Below are 16,015 nucleotides of genomic sequence, written 5' to 3'. Positions count from 1 at the left end.
ATTGATTCTTCTGTATTAAAATTTTGAAATTCGTCTTGGTAATAGAAATTCTAAATCTGAAATAAGAGTTCTCGCAGCTAACTGCATGCTTTCATGAGCCAACAAATTTCAGAACAAAAATGAAAATATTTTTTTCATTTCATTTGAACTGTAAACATAATATTTCATTTAGCCTAAATTGTTATGCTTGCACTTATTTACTGAAATTTGAGTGCTAAAATGAATGATTGTAATATTACACGACATGCTATACAAGCGATAACATATTTTTAATTTTATACAATAATTGTGGTTGCCATGCGAAATTCTCAAGTCAACAAATTTTTATTCTTCTTTCTCTTATTGATTGTGTTGTCTTACTATCGACACGTATTCGGATTTTAAAAAGGCTTAATCTTGATCAAGAAATTGATTATTTTTTTTTTTCAAATGCTATTTAGTAGTAGATGTCAGTGTTATTTTTTAACATTGTCTTTTGTAGGTTTTGCCTTTTTAGGTTAGTGGTTTTAGCAATTTATGATGAAAGTGAAGTGTTGTGAAATTTGCAAAGATGACAAAAGTAGAGTGGCTTCGATATGATTTCTTATATTTTCTTCTTTCTTTGTGTATTGTCTTGGCTTTTACTTTGTTAAAGATACTATCCATTCATTGTGTAATTTTCAAGTTGTCAGGTATAGAAAGGTAACGTGTAATGACTATACTTTATAGAAGTAATTTATGTGTCATTTCATATGGCTCATCAACTACATCAAATTTATAAAGTTTATCTACTTAATAAACTTACGGATGAAGAAAAAAATTTGTGATACTTACACCAAACAAAAGTCATATTATCAGTGCATGAATTGGTTGGATTATTTTTTTTGCAACAACTGATTAGCTTTCACTTTATGATTTCTTCTTAGAGAAGGTTACCAAATTTTTTAACATTAAGCATGGATCAATTCAATTCGTATTTCACCGAGATTTTTGTCAAAAGAACTAGGATTGTTATCTCATTATTATAGAATTAAAGTCTTAATTAGATTTTAAATATCGTATTATTCAAATTATATGTAACTAACTGGAAAAAATAATCATCGATAAATAGGAAAAATGCACAAAGCATGAGATAAAAATAATGGCGATGTTATATTTTAATTTTTTTTTTAAAAAAATGAAGTAAATAACACAAATAAATATTACCGATTATTGATAAATGATCGTGGAAATTTACTGAAACAATACAATTCAATATGTTCAAATAAATCCAATCACAATTTAATATTTTTTGATACGATCCGCGCATCGCACGGGTACGAATACTAATTTCATCTAATAATATTGTCGTGAGTTGTTCATTAATAATGTGAATAGCACATATATATTAACTCGTCCTTGTCCGTATGATGGAGATTGCTGTAAAATGGTTTTGAAAGGCAAAAGATTGGGACATAAGTTTAAACCATCCATCTCATGTGATTAATTTATTGATTTTGAGTTAAGTTTTTTATAATTAATAATATATTTTATAATAGTTGTTGGCCGGTTCTAGTTCAGTGTTTAATTTATACGAAACTTTTTCAGCTTTTACACTAAATCAAGACACGTTGAACGGATAACAAATTAGTACTCTTAAGTTCTAACAACTAAAAACAAAGTAAGAGGACAAAAGATAAGCTTATAAGCATGGTTTGGTAACCAAATGCTGCAAAGTAGGTATAAATACAAATTATTATTGCAAGATAATAAACTCTTTGTCTTATTAGCAGAGACGGATCCAGGATTTTAGGTTTATGAGTTCCTGTCGCAATCTCAAATTAATATACAATAATAACTGAGTTCACAAATAGATATTTAATAAAAAATTTAACAAAAATATAGAATCTACGCAAAAGCTACTAGGTTCTCGGGAACCCATATATTATGCCCTAGATCCGACCCTGCTTATTAGATCTTTTTATTCTTCTTATATTAATCTATAAAATAAATAAATTTGAATGTCTTAGTTTCCGTCCAATGTTTAGTACTCGCGTTTGATTGAATTCGAATTCACACTATAAATCTTATGTTAGGAATGAAGAAATAAATTTTTACTCAGGATTCGAACTTGATTCTTCTTATTGAAATATTTTTTTAGTAATTCTTTTTATGGCGCAAATGAACATGTATAAGTTGTTTTTATTATAAAAAGCAATATATATATTAATAAAAATAAAATAAAAGCAAAAGACAATTTTCAGTTTCACAAATTCAAAAAATTCAAGAAATACACCTCCCCTCCCAATAAATCGAAAACCTTCATAACCGATCTCTCAGGAAGATCTCTCTTTATCATCGGCGCAACCTGTAAGACTCTCTCAAACCCTAGTTTTATATGCTTTCTCATTTACGATTCAATCTTTTATGTTTAACAGTTAATTCGAATTTTTTTTGAATATTTTTCAAATGACAGATCGTAGTAATGGAATTTAGTGAAATTTTAGGGTTTTTTGGGCTTAGTTAAAAACTTTATTTATATTTGGAAGATTTTCTATTTCAAAATGAATTCTTGCATTGAATATGATCAGCATTATTGCTAGTTTACTCTAATTTCGAATCAACTCATTGTAATATTTGTAGGAGAGTGAAGAGCTTTTTTTTTTTTAAAGAAATAAAAAATCGTTAGTTTTGATGCTAGAGTGGATGTGTATGGCCGGGATCAGTAATTGAAGCAAGATCTTTTAGCCCCATTTTTAATGTTATTATAAAAATTGTAACTTTAAGTTGCAATATTTACTTGGTTCGTAGAAAATATACAGAACTTCTCATACTTTTTATTTTATTTGCATAACATCAGTATGAGAATAATTTAAATGGAGTAACCTGGTCAGTGATGATTCATATTGCTGCCCCTACCTTGTTTGGGACTGAGGCGTAGTAATACTTGTGGTTGTTGTATACTTGGTTCATAGAGGTTTTTGACTTTACGCCGTTTGAAGTTTCAGGAGAAACTTAAGTTGCTTTTAAAGGAAGCATGTCTTAATTGTAAAACTTTTATCTTGCTAGTAAATTGAATTGAGACATTGAGTTTTTGGGAGAATAGTTGTCTGAAAAGTTTGTCACGTTTGCTGTATAATTGTGGTTCATATGTGCTATCAGATAATGCAATTTGGAATAAAACATCTTGCCAAGAAATTACTGACAGTTGATCACAGTGTCAGGTTAAATAATTAGGTGAAATATTGGAGGTATAGAGTGTGACTTTCTTTTTCTTGGGTGATGGTGATGTGTAACTTATTCCCCTGTGAATACTGACTAATAGGATTTACACTTTCAGGCATGTGAAGTTTGCTTTCTGGAGCTGGAGGATGCTATATGTGTTTCTGAGGTTGCTTAAGGAATTGGTTTCTGCTTAGTGCGTGACCTTTGAGTTGAGCAACTTTTGTCAAAATGGGAACCCCATACCGCAAGTTCGTAGACAATATTTGCATGTCTCTGTAATTAATTTCAACATTAAGCTTATGGTTAACGGATTTAGCTTATATCACCTTTCTCTTCTGCTTATTGATACAGTGGGGCTTTCAAAAGATCGAATGATAGTGCCAGACTTGTTATAACCACTATCATGGGAATGGTGTTTGGATACTTTGTCGGGATTTCTTTTCCATCTGTTTCTCTAACAAAGGTATGTTAGCTCAATGTGGTTCTTCTGTTACAAAACGACTTCTGGTTTCTCATTCATCACAATCTTGTGGTCGTTTGCAGATTAATTTACCTTCAAGCCTTATGTCAACTCTCGATTATGCTTTCAATGATGATCATACGCGTAATACTGAGCGTAGTTTCCCGGAGAATCTTGGTTCTGGTAGTACTCCTTTGACACCAAAGGTATTTATTTCATTGTCGATTGATGCTATATCATTTGTAAGTAAAACAGAATATATTTTGTACGTTGAAAAAGCTTTAGGGAGTCCATGTGGGAGGAAACAGCATTTAACTCCATGTTGTGGTTGGGTTGGGTGGGAGGGGTACTTTTTAGCTTCTGAGTTGTGTTGTGGCATGTACAGTTGTTTTAGCCACTGACACCAATAAAAGTTAAAGCAAATGCCTTAAATCCCCTGATCATTCTATTTATTCTTTTAACTATATTGGTAGCACTAAGTTGGAGAAACAGTCACTATGAAACTAAAGGCCCTTGTCCCTGTTGCATTTAATTTCCTGCATCTTCGTTTGCTTTTGTCATTCCATTCCTGTTATTTGATAAGTATTAAATGCTAAAAGTTGGAAATACATATTCTCTTGGTTCACAAGAAGTCGGGGAAATAATTGTCTGGGTTTATGAAATTTGGTCTAATCCGAGCCAGAACTTTATAGAATTGCATACAGATGTGGATGAATTTGATGTTTCTAGACTATCTAATTATCCCAAAATAAAAGACTTGAAGATAGTGGTAAATGCATAAGACATGATCATTTTTCATTGGGAAGTGGTGTAGGATAGTTAGAAATGACTGCCGTGGTAGATTTAGAATCCAGAGCACCTAGACATTTGTTCTGAAATATTGATGGGTTGCTTTCCTTTTGCAGATATATGTCCCGACTAATCCTCGTGGTGCAGAGTCATTGCCACCAGGGATTGTGGTCTCAGAATCAGATTTTTATTTACGAAGGTTGTGGGGTGAACCAAGTGAGGTATGAAGCAAATATGTCTAGTGATATTGTTTAAGCCTGATTTAACAAAAAAAGATAAGAATGTGCTAATTGTATAGATTATATAACCTTTAACTGTCTCTTGTTAAAAGAAAGAGTGAAAGACTCTCTGCAATTGTCTTGCCCTTCATGAGCTGTTCTAGTAATGATATCATTGTGGCACGAACTTCATACTAGATACTTTAATGTTGTTAATGGTGCTTCAGGGTCAGCTTTAGTTTCTTATTTGTGCTCTTTAAAAAAAGAGCAATTGTATACCTAACATGAGGATTACAATTGCATTTTGGAACTGCATTCAACTTTTTAATTGTTTATGTACGATGGCCTGTTCTGATCTTAAATGTCTTGGTGTCGAAACATTGGCATAGATTAGTGGAACTTCTGTCAGTTTCTTGCCAATCATTAACAGATTGGTCATTGGACAATAATGTAGGCTGAGAAAGGGATTTTGTGCACTGCGTACAATTTATAAGTTTGTATTCTTTTTGGTTGGTGCTTTGTTTTGGCATAGCCATGTTACAAAATTGTGGTGTTTTCAGGATCTGACAAAGAAGCCCAAGTACTTGGTTACATTTACAGTTGGTTTGGATCAAAAGAACAACATTGATGCAGCAGTCAAAAAGGTTATAGAAATGAAGCAATTCTACTGAATATGATATTATTGATTTTATAGGGCACTAGCATTTTTTCATCGTTTCTCTTGACAGTTGACGTTGTAGTCCATATACTGAGTCTTATATTTTATACGTGGATTAGTTTTCAGAGGATTTTCAAATTTTGCTTTTCCATTATGATGGTCGAACGAGTGAGTGGGATCAATTTGAATGGTCCAAGCGTGCAGTTCACATCAGTGTTAGGAAGCAGACAAAATGGTAAGGCTTTGAGTTTAGTTATTACCTTCTGTATTTGATCCAACATTTCAACAATAATGTGCGAGTGTGAGCTCTTACCAATTCAGGAAGTCTCTTTTTACTAGCGTGTTTGGCTCCATGTATAGGACAAAGAATGAAGAAAATGTTGCTGTTTGCATACAATAACTAATCCTTTTGAGTTTAACTTTTATACAGTGACAGTGTGAAAGAATTTTCACTATCAGGTCACCAAAAATTACTATATGTAACCTTCCATAAAAGGATTTGCAGCCTAAAAAATAAGACATATTACATGTTACAACAAGTTAAAAAACACTGATAGTGTGAAAATACTTTACACTTAAAATGTATATAGGTTAATTCTAATCCTTTTCAATTCACAGTTTGTTATTGGTTTCTTATAACAGGTGGTATGCAAAGAGGTTTTTGAATCCAGATGTTGTAGCTGCCTATGATTACATATTTATATGGGATGAGGATCTTGGAGTTGAGCACTTCAATGCAGAGAAGTAGGTGTCTTTCCATGGTTTTTGTCACATGATTTCTCATTCTTTTTAAATCAGGAAAAAATATTTGGTGGTGTCTCTATAATCTCCTTTCATGTAAATTTTATCACCTGAATATGGCAGATACATTCAACTAGTTAAGAAACATGGTCTTGACATCTCTCAGCCTGGTCTTGAACCCAACAATGGACTCACATGGCAGATGACTAAGAGGAGGGGTGACAGAGAAGTTCACAAGTATGTTCATTGTGTTGAACAACCCCTTTTCCCCTGAATTTGGATATCACTCTAAAAGTTAACTTGTATTCGGGGTAAACAGGGATACAGAAGAGAAACCAGGCTGGTGCAGTGATCCACATTTGCCTCCTTGTGCAGCGTATACTCTTTCTCTCTCTCTTTCTAACATATGCAAACAGCTGGGTACAATTGCACCAATCTACCCCTTATTTGTGTGCACATAGAAGTATTAGCTTGGGCACCCAAGGGTGTGGCCTAGTGGTCAATGAAGTGGGTGAGAACCATGAGGTTCTCAGGTTCAGATCCCAGCGGAGGAAAAAAATACTAGGTGATTGCTTCTCATCTATCCAAACCTTGGTGGATAGAGTTACCTGGTAAGTGGTACCTGTTGCTGGTGGGAGGTGGCAGGTATCCCGTAGAATTAGTCGAGTTGCGTGCAAGCTGGCCCGAACACCACGGTTATAAAAAAAAAGTATTAGCTTGGCTTCCCTTGTTTGGAGTAACGAATCCTCTCAATTACACTAACTTCTTGTTTCCTTTGCATGCAATCTATTTTGTGTAAACATGCACATACTAAAATAAATTATTTGTTCGGCAATGTTGATGAAAATTAGAGCTTACTCACCATGATTAAACTCAGATTAAACCTATATGATCCTTTTTTTTTGAGATAGTACGTAACTTAAGACTAAAAGAGACGTGACAACGTGTGCTTTTTTATACTTCCATCATTTGTATTACTTAGCACATATCTCAGAGCTTCTTTTTGGTCCAGCTTTTCTTAGCAACATCATCAAAGTGGAACTCATTTAATGCACCTTCAACTAGAGTGAACCTACAAATTTAATTGCCTGGATCACACTGACTTATTTGACCATAGAGTAAGCCAGGAGCGAAAGGAGGGACTTGAATCCTCAAACTCAGTCTTGACAAGTCTATGCTCTACCATTAAGTTGTTTCTGCCAGCTAGGGTAGTGGCAAAGCACTACTGAGCAATTCAGCATGGTTAGGATATGTTATCTCCTGATGGCGATGATATCCCATTGCAACTTTGTGCTTCATCAAGCAAGAATAGATCTATTAGTGCTGACTGACCTATCTAGTCTTGTGTTGGTTATTTAATCCGCTAGAATACCATTTTTGTCATTCTTTTTCTTGTTGGGGGTGGGGGTGGGATGGAGGGGCAGGTGGCTGAGATATTTACAAAATTGGTTATTATTGGACTAGCTTTTCTTATCATAAGACTGCAGAAATTATTTTTACTTTATCGATTACTATAGAGAGGGGAGAGAACTTGTTCTTTATGAGGTATGCCATTGGTTGTACTTCTTATTTTTTGCGTGTTTTCGATTGACTAGGCAAACCTAATTCTGTTGGCTTAGCATTCAAATATGACTGGCACGTTCTAATTGAGTTGCATGTAGCATTTCACCTTTGGTAAATTGATTACATAAGACTCGTCAACAAACAAGTGTCAGCAATAGAATAATCCGATGCCTTTATCATTAGCCTGAAACTTATAATTATTGTCTTGGTCCGTCTTTTTTAATACAGTTTTGTGGAAATAATGGCTCCTGTATTCTCTCGAGAAGCTTGGCGATGTGTTTGGCATTTGATTCAGGTAGTTCTTACACTTGGTATCACTTGCATCTCGTCACAATGTCCATTTTTGTGTGGTGCAATATATTCAAGTACATGTTTGCTCTGGTCGCGAGTGAACTCTTCAATTGCCTATACTATTACACTAATTTGATGTTTGGTTGTAGAATGATTTGGTGCATGGATGGGGATTGGATTTTGCACTAAGAAGATGCGTAGAGGTTAGTAGTTCTCCTTGATACATTCTTATGCAAGAATGGTGGCGGAAGACTGCACCCTATGGTAAAATTGTAAAAGAAAGAACGCTGCACCCAGAGAACATAGATATCACCGAGACATTAAAAATAATAATCCTCTTCACTCTTTTAGGATATTTTTCTGATTCAATAGGGACCCTTTGGTATAATCTTATTGTTAATCTCTTGGTTTGTGCAGCCTGCTCATGAAAAAATTGGTGTGGTCGATTCACAGTGGATTGTGCATCAAGTTATTCCTTCTCTGGGAAATCAGGTTAGTGTATTAAAATTTCCATCTGGAACATAGATTGGTAGTTTGTCAATTGCATTGGTTGCTTCATTTTTTGACACTGTTCCTGTCTTTTTGGGAATCACAGGGTCAGCCCGAGAATGGCAAAGCTCCCTGGGAAGGGGTAAGCATATCCATTCCTTGCCGCCAATTTTGTTTGAAATATGATAAGCTTTTGTCTCAGGTACTAGTGGCTAAAAGTGAATGGCTTTTTCTTTTCTAGGTAAGAGAGAGATGTAGAAATGAGTGGGCTATGTTCCAAGACCGGTTAGCTAATGCAGATAAAGCGTACTTTGCCCAGCACGAAAAAACTCGAGTATAACATGCCTCCGGATGTTCTGTACATTGCTTCTTTCTCCTTTTTTTTTTCCATTTCTAGGGGTTTGCCTATTCTTTTTCTCAGTATCTGTTCTTTTTAGTATTACCTTTTCGTTTCAATATTAGAGTAGTGAAGTTCTATGTAGCTAGTGAACGCTAAACCATTAGATATTGGAAGGTTTCTTGTGCATAGAATGACACTTCAATATATGTAGTCAATGGATAATGCGCACTTAATCTTTCTTCCTCGTATGGTCGTTTAGGAGTGCAGGTAAACATAGCTGGAAACAGATTGCATTTTACATGCTAAAGGAGGAGTGAACCTTTTTGGCATTCAATTTAGAGAATGTGGATTGATCGAATAAAAATTAAAGATAGTTAAGCAATACAGGAATGAGAATTTACTTCCAAAGATACTGTGCAGATCCCATGCATTCTCGAGTGATGTTTCTAAGGAGAAGTATATTTTCATAATTTCATTTTTTGGTGAAGAGAACGTGCCAATGGAATGTAAGTAATATATCACTAAAGCTGATCGCATTTGGGGTGGCAATTTGAGTCCAAATCCATTCAACCTGCCCAAGGTTGGGTTGGTCATTGACCCACCTATTTGTTAAACTTAGTCCATTTAAAGTTAGGTTGATTTTTAATCCAAATTATCTATGAGTAACTTTGCTAAAATATCTTTAAAATGGTATTTATGCCTATAACAAAAAATATATCTTATTTGTTAATTAATAATATATAAGAAAAGTACACAAATTCATTAAAGCTGGGTAAGAGTTGGATAAGTTGAGGTATGACCCAAATTTTAGCTCATCTTTAACCAGTCTATCATAGCTTAAGTAACTTTTGGATGGGTTAATGACCCATATATTGACTTAATCTATTTTGACTTGTTCAAAATTAGCATAACCCGCCCATTTGATATCCCTAAACTCCACAAAATATGTACTAGTTCATTTTCAATCACATATATATATATTGGCATCGTACTTGTGATGGTTTCAGGGTCCAACATGATCATTTAAAATTATGGTGACAGGATATTGTTCATTCATATTCAGTCGCACCATTTATGGCTACTTTCGACCGAAGCATCAAGCAGCGCAATTCGATTACTTTACCCAACTAAACTGCCTAGCCTAAGAGAACCAAAATCAAAATCAAAATGATCAATAAATTAAAATATTTTACTTGCTTTAGCCGAGGCTAAAATATGCCTAAAGAAATTTCCTAGGAAGTGACAACATCATTTTGAACACTTTCCATCTATCTCAAAATCAAATATTGGCAAAAAAAAAAAAAAACCAATTTAAAAGATATGGTAAGTCCACTAGATCCTTTCATTTTCTTCTATAGTTCTAAAATTCTCATCACCCTCTCTATAAAGTCAGCGCCATAAGTCGGATATCACAAAGAAAAAGTCTGAAAGATTTTTAAAATTGAAACACTATTTCCATTCCCCTATATGTATGTAAAAAAGAATCGTGGAAACAACTCTATAAGCAATTATAACCCGTAAGTTTAATTAATATATGTTTATGAGCATAGGTCAAAGTTTTCCCATGAAAATATTTTGGATGATCCATATAAATTATAATGCAAATATAGAGTTCCACTTTTAAGTTTCAAAGCTTAGGTTCTATAATCTATATCATGGCGGCCTGTTATGTCATGTACGCTTAACTTATTTTACAAATCTGCTAGAAAAATATATAGAGCGTCTTTTCTATATTAAATCATTTATAATGTTGAGAGTAGCAAGAGTAAAGTAGGGTAGTAGTGTATAGTTAATTTAAAGTAATAAGTGTATGTGTAATAATTAGAAGTTAGTAACTACTTAGTGGTTAGTCGGTTAGTTAGCTATATAACAGTAAAGTAGGAGTTGATATACACACTGTAATTCATTTTTTCTCTTCAGTAAGAAAGAAGAAGCTCTTAGCTCAAAACCTTCATGATCGATTCTCTCTGATGAACTTGACATGGTATCAGAGCAATCAACCATAAGTGTGGTCGTTTAGAGTGACTCTTCTACCTGCTAATTCTTCATTGGAGAATTGTGATGGAGCTCAGCCATGGCGGTCGTTGACAATGAACTGCCGGAGAAATTAATTCACAATCACCCACTATTTCTCAATTCAATAGACAATTCGGGAGCTATGTTGATATCTCCAATTAAGAGGACCAAAAAATTATTCCGTATGGAGTTGGGTGATGAGGATTGAAATCCTAGGCCGGAATAAGCTAGGGTTCATCGACGGTACATGCAAAAGGGAAAATTTTGGTATAAATCTCGTAGATTTTGGGAGCGATGCAACGCAATCGTTTTGTCATGGATCATGAATTGTGTTTTACCGGAATTGCTCAGTGGCATAGTCTATTCCTCAAATGCCAGTGAAGTTTGGAATGACCTAAAGGAGCGATTTGATAAGATCGATTGTTCGAGAATCTTCCAAATTCATAGGGAAATTGCAACAAGTAACCAAGGTACTAATTCAATTTCTTCATATTTTTCGAAGATGCGAGTACTCTGGGCAGAGTTTGATAGTTTGGCCCCAGCTCTGGGGTGTGACTGTGTAAAATCTATCTGGCAGTGGTTTATGGAGCGTTTGAAGTTGCTATAGTTCCTGATGGGACTCAATGAGTCATATGAACAAGCTCGTATCCAGATACTTATGATGATCCCAGTACCTATAGTGAATACGGCATACTCCATGTTAATGGAACGTGAGAGTCAAAGAGCTATGTCCAATCCTTATGACTTAGCTGAAGGAAATGAAGTTACTGCATTAATGTCTACTAAGACTGCGGGTGGTCAGTTTCGACCTAAGAAGAATTACAATCTCCAATGTGATTTCTGTATAATGAAAGGGTACACTAGGAAGAACTGATACAAGATAGTAGGATATCCAGCTGATTCCAAATTCAAAAGGAGGGGAGGATATGGTTCAACTAATTATGTAGTGATTGGAGAAACTAACCCACAAATGCAGGGCAACAAGAATGTATCTAACATGCTCAATCATGCCGAGAAGGGCAATTCCTCAGGATATGGAATGGGCCTATGTTTCACAGAGGAGCAACTCAATCAGATTCTGAAGCTGCTCACCAAAGAAGAAGTGCAGGAGACTACAGCTAATATGTCAGGTATATCTCATTCCACTGTCTACTTAGTAGACAATGCAGGTTGCACTTATGAATGGATCATAGATACATGTACGACCAATCACATGACCTCAAATCTTAGCTCACTCTCTGATTTATACAATGTAACATCTCAAAATGGAAAAACAGTGCACTTACCTAATGGAGCTAAGGCAACAATTTCACATATTGATAAATACAAGATAGGAGAAGGGCAAGAGATTAAGAATGTATTGTATATCCCAGATTTCAAGTACAGTCTATTATCTGTGTCCAAACTAACTAGAAAACTAAGATGTATTGCTGCATTCTTTCTTAACTTTTGTGTGCTTCAGGACCTCTACACTAGAAAGCTGAAGGGGATTGATAGAGAAACTAATGGGCTCTATCTACTGACCACTGCAACTTCAAATAAAGGACAAGAGTTAGTTCCACAGTCCATGAATGTGCAGCTAGATCAAAATACCTTACGACTTTGGCATAGAAAAATGGGTCACACATCATCAAAGGTTATGAAGCATATGTTGAATGTCAATGAAGAACTATATATAAGTGTAATAAATATTTGTGAAGTTTTCCCCCTGGCCGAGCAGCCAAAACTACCTTTTCCTACTAGTAGAAGTAGAGTAGAAAGTGTGTTTGAATTATTCCACATAGATGTATGGGGACCATTCGAATGGCACCATATGATAGAAATAAATACTTTTTGACAATAGTAGATGTTCACTCTAGAGTAACATGGATTTATTTGTTAAAGCTGAAGTCTGATGCAATTATTGTTATTAGAAATTTTCTCCTAATGGCCCAAAACACAGTTTAACACTAAGATTAAAGTGATTAGAACAGATAATGGAACATAATTCCTTAATTCTGAATGTGTAAACATGTTCAATAGCTTTGGCATAGTCCATCAGAGGTCCTGCCCCTACACCCCCCAAAAGAATGGGGTGGTAGAAAGAAAATACAGACACATATTAGAGGTAGCTAGAGCAGTCAGATTTCAAGGGCATACTCCATTAAAGTTTTGGGATAAATGTGTGTTGTTGGCAATCTACTTGATAAACAAAATGCCTACACTAGTACTTGCAGGGAAGTCTCCTTGTGCATTGTTTCATAAGAAAAGTCCATCTATGAAACATATGAGAGTTCCAGGATACCTTTTCTATTATACACCATCAGTCATTGGAGACAAATTCCAACAAAGAGTTGTAGGTTGTGTCCTAATGGGGTATTTGACTGTGCAAAAGGGCTATTTGTAGTTTAATTTAACTCACAAAAATAATTTTGTTAGCAGGAACGTGACTTTTAGGGAGACAGTTTTCCCTTTCAAGGACTTGAAGATCAAAGGACCTACTATGTTTCAACCTAATCCTTCTTTGATCACACAGGATGTGACTACTACAAGCACCACTGATCCTGCTTCTACAACCACAATTGATTCTCAGCTTGAATATCACAGTGATGAGCAATGGGCTGGTATGGAAGATCTTCACTCAGAAGAAGCAACAACAAGTGAACCTGAAGATATAGGTCTGGCAGTTGCAATTGCAGATGAGGGTGCTAGCACACTTGAAAATGCAAGTGTGGACCAGGACATTGTGACTACAGAAGACAACCATGAGGCTCATCTGAGAAAGTCAACTAGAGATAAAGGTCCACCACTGTGGATGCATGACTATGTGACTTCTCAGGCCAGTTGCTCTTGTCCTTACCCCTTGAGCAACTACCTGAATTACAGCAGTCTATCACATAGCTGTCAGGCCCATCTGGCAGCATTTTCTACAACAGTTGAACCTACTTCCTTTGATGAAGCTTGCAAAGATCCCAAATGGGTATATGCCATAAAGGCTGAACTCACAGCTCTTGCAGACAATAAAACTTGAGAGATAGTGTCATTACTACCAAACAAGAGAGCTATTGGTTGTAAGTGGATATATAACATCAAGTACATGGAAAATGAAGAAGTTGAAAGGTACAAAGCAAGGCTAGTGTCCAAGGGGTACAACCAAAGGGAAGGTCTTGACTATCAAGACACTTTTTCACCAGTTGTAAAGATGGTGACAGTGAGGGCAGTGTAATCCATTCCTGCAGCTCAAGACTGGCACATCCACCAAATGGATGTTTATAATGCCTTCTTACAAGGGGACCTTTATGATGAAGTTTACATGTAACTTCCTCAAGGATTTCACAGCAAGGGGGAGTCAGGCCTAGTATGTAAGCTTATTAAGTCCTTGTATGGTCTTAAGAAAATATCTCGACAATAGAACGTGAAGTTATTAGGTGCATAGATGAAGTCTGGTTTTCTGCAGAGTCAACTGGATCATTCCTTATTAATCAAGAGGGTAGGGTCCAAGATTGCAGTTGTCTTAGTATATGCTGATGATTTACTCATTAGTGGGAATGATGATGAGCTAGTCTGTGACATTGAGAATACACTACAACAATCCTTCAAAATAAAGGATCTAGGAAGTTGAAGTTTTTCTTGGGAACAAAATTATCAAGGTCCAGACATGGAATACTTATGAACCAAAGGAAATATGCTCTGCATTTGATTTTAGATTCAGGCTTAGGGGGAGCAAAACCTGCTTGGACTCATTTGGAAAGTAATCAGAAGTTAACCAGTGCAGAGTATGATGATTGTCACACCTCCTTTTTACACATCCGAGGGAATATAATGGAGTTTTTTCAATTAAAGTAACATTATTCGAAATAGGATTATTTATTTGATTTTCAGAATCACCACTTGGGATAGTTTATTTGGTGTCCCAAATCACCGATTTATGTTAAATCCCAAATCGAGGAAAATTTGGACTTTCCTTTTGAAGTCTGCGAACCAGAAATTCTGAATAAGGAATTCTATTAACCCGAGTGAAGGTGTTAGGCATTCCCGGATTCCGTGGTTCTAGCACGGTCGCTTAAACTACTATAATTGACCGATTATCTGACTTTAATACATGTTTTAACCTATGGTACACTTTTAACTTATTAGCCGCTTTTAATTAATTTTAGGAAGATTAAACGTTACCTAAAACACGTCTTGAATCACGCCACATGAAATGCACCTGTGGTCCACGACACATTTTATTTAGCATTGTTGAAATTTGGATTTGGGTCACATGAAATGCACACCCGAGTTTAAGGAAATTAATTTAAATTACGCGCCTAAAGCAACTATGCACTTTCAAGTTTGCGAGGGCCATGAAAAATTCAGCTAAATGGCACACCTCGAATTTTCTATAAAAAGCTAACTAGTTTTGTGAGGGCCATAAGTTATGGATTTTGAGAAAATTGTACAATTTTGAAGTGATGATAACCTGCACTATGCATATCAATATTCTAAATTTACATTTAACCCTTGCAACACAATTGTAAATAACACTACAACGTTTGGTTTAGGAGATATGATGGACAATATGAAATATTAAAACTTGTTTCTCTTCAATGGTATCCATCTCCTCAAGAGTCAGAGAGCAAAAGTAAAAATCTCTCTTCCTTTATATAAAAATATTTTATAGCGTAGTTATTGAAGGATCAAAAAGATGTGCTTAAAAGCAAAATATGATACAGAAATGCACGGTTACTTCCAGAGGAATTAATCTATCTTCCATATTCACAAACTAATAGATTTAAACTTCTGTAAATATTTTTGCATTTCAACTAACAAACAAAAAGAAAGAAAAAAACAAATCATGAATATTTAAAACATTTCCTAACAAATATGTAGAGTATCCCAAAACATAAAATGAAAAGAGGGCAACATTTAAAATCAGAGAGTAAATCAAAACATGCAAAATCATATTAATGTGGCCACAATGGATGATTATATAATATATAACCTATAACCCAATCAATGAATATATATATATATATATATATATATATATATATATATATATATATATATATATATATATATATATATATATATTTAAATTTTATTATTAAGAAGGATAACATGAAAATATTCAAAGAATAATACAACTTAACATATAACTTGCAAAACACAATTTAAATAGAACAATATTCATTAAGTATAGTGTAAATTTATTCATGCAAGTACACAAAAATGGCAAAGATTAGAACGGACCTTTGATCAATATTTTCCAAATGTAAAACTCCAAATTGAGTTGGACACAACGA

The 16,015-nt window shown here is 34.7% G+C and overlaps 1 protein-coding gene across 2 annotated transcripts; it reads left to right on the top strand.

Moving 5' to 3' along the window:
• Nucleotides 1–2,035: 2,035 nt before the first annotated feature.
• On the top strand, nt 2,036–8,947 carry LOC107832343 (uncharacterized). Of its 2 annotated transcripts, XM_075237275.1 has the most exons (16): nt 2,036–2,328; nt 3,121–3,209; nt 3,299–3,431; nt 3,535–3,646; nt 3,727–3,849; nt 4,549–4,653; nt 5,211–5,294; nt 5,428–5,543; nt 5,951–6,052; nt 6,173–6,286; nt 6,369–6,425; nt 7,841–7,907; nt 8,053–8,106; nt 8,321–8,395; nt 8,499–8,534; nt 8,634–8,947. In XM_075237275.1, exons 3-16 carry the CDS (start codon nt 3,412–3,414, stop codon nt 8,730–8,732), a joined length of 1,164 nt encoding a protein of 387 aa, XP_075093376.1. In that variant the 5' UTR covers nt 2,036–2,328; nt 3,121–3,209; nt 3,299–3,411; the 3' UTR covers nt 8,733–8,947. The 2 variants fall into 2 exon arrangements, with proteins under 2 accessions (XP_075093376.1, XP_016515652.1); XM_016660166.2 differs by lacking the exon at nt 3,121–3,209 and having other exon boundaries at nt 2,190–2,328.
• Nucleotides 8,948–16,015: the final 7,068 nt, after the last annotated feature.

The sequence above is a fragment of the Nicotiana tabacum genome, chromosome 18 (genome assembly GCF_000715075.1).
Source record: "Nicotiana tabacum cultivar K326 chromosome 18, ASM71507v2, whole genome shotgun sequence".
In the NCBI taxonomy this organism is placed as follows: domain Eukaryota; kingdom Viridiplantae; phylum Streptophyta; class Magnoliopsida; order Solanales; family Solanaceae; genus Nicotiana; species Nicotiana tabacum.
This window is presented reverse-complemented; position numbering and strand designations above follow the sequence as displayed.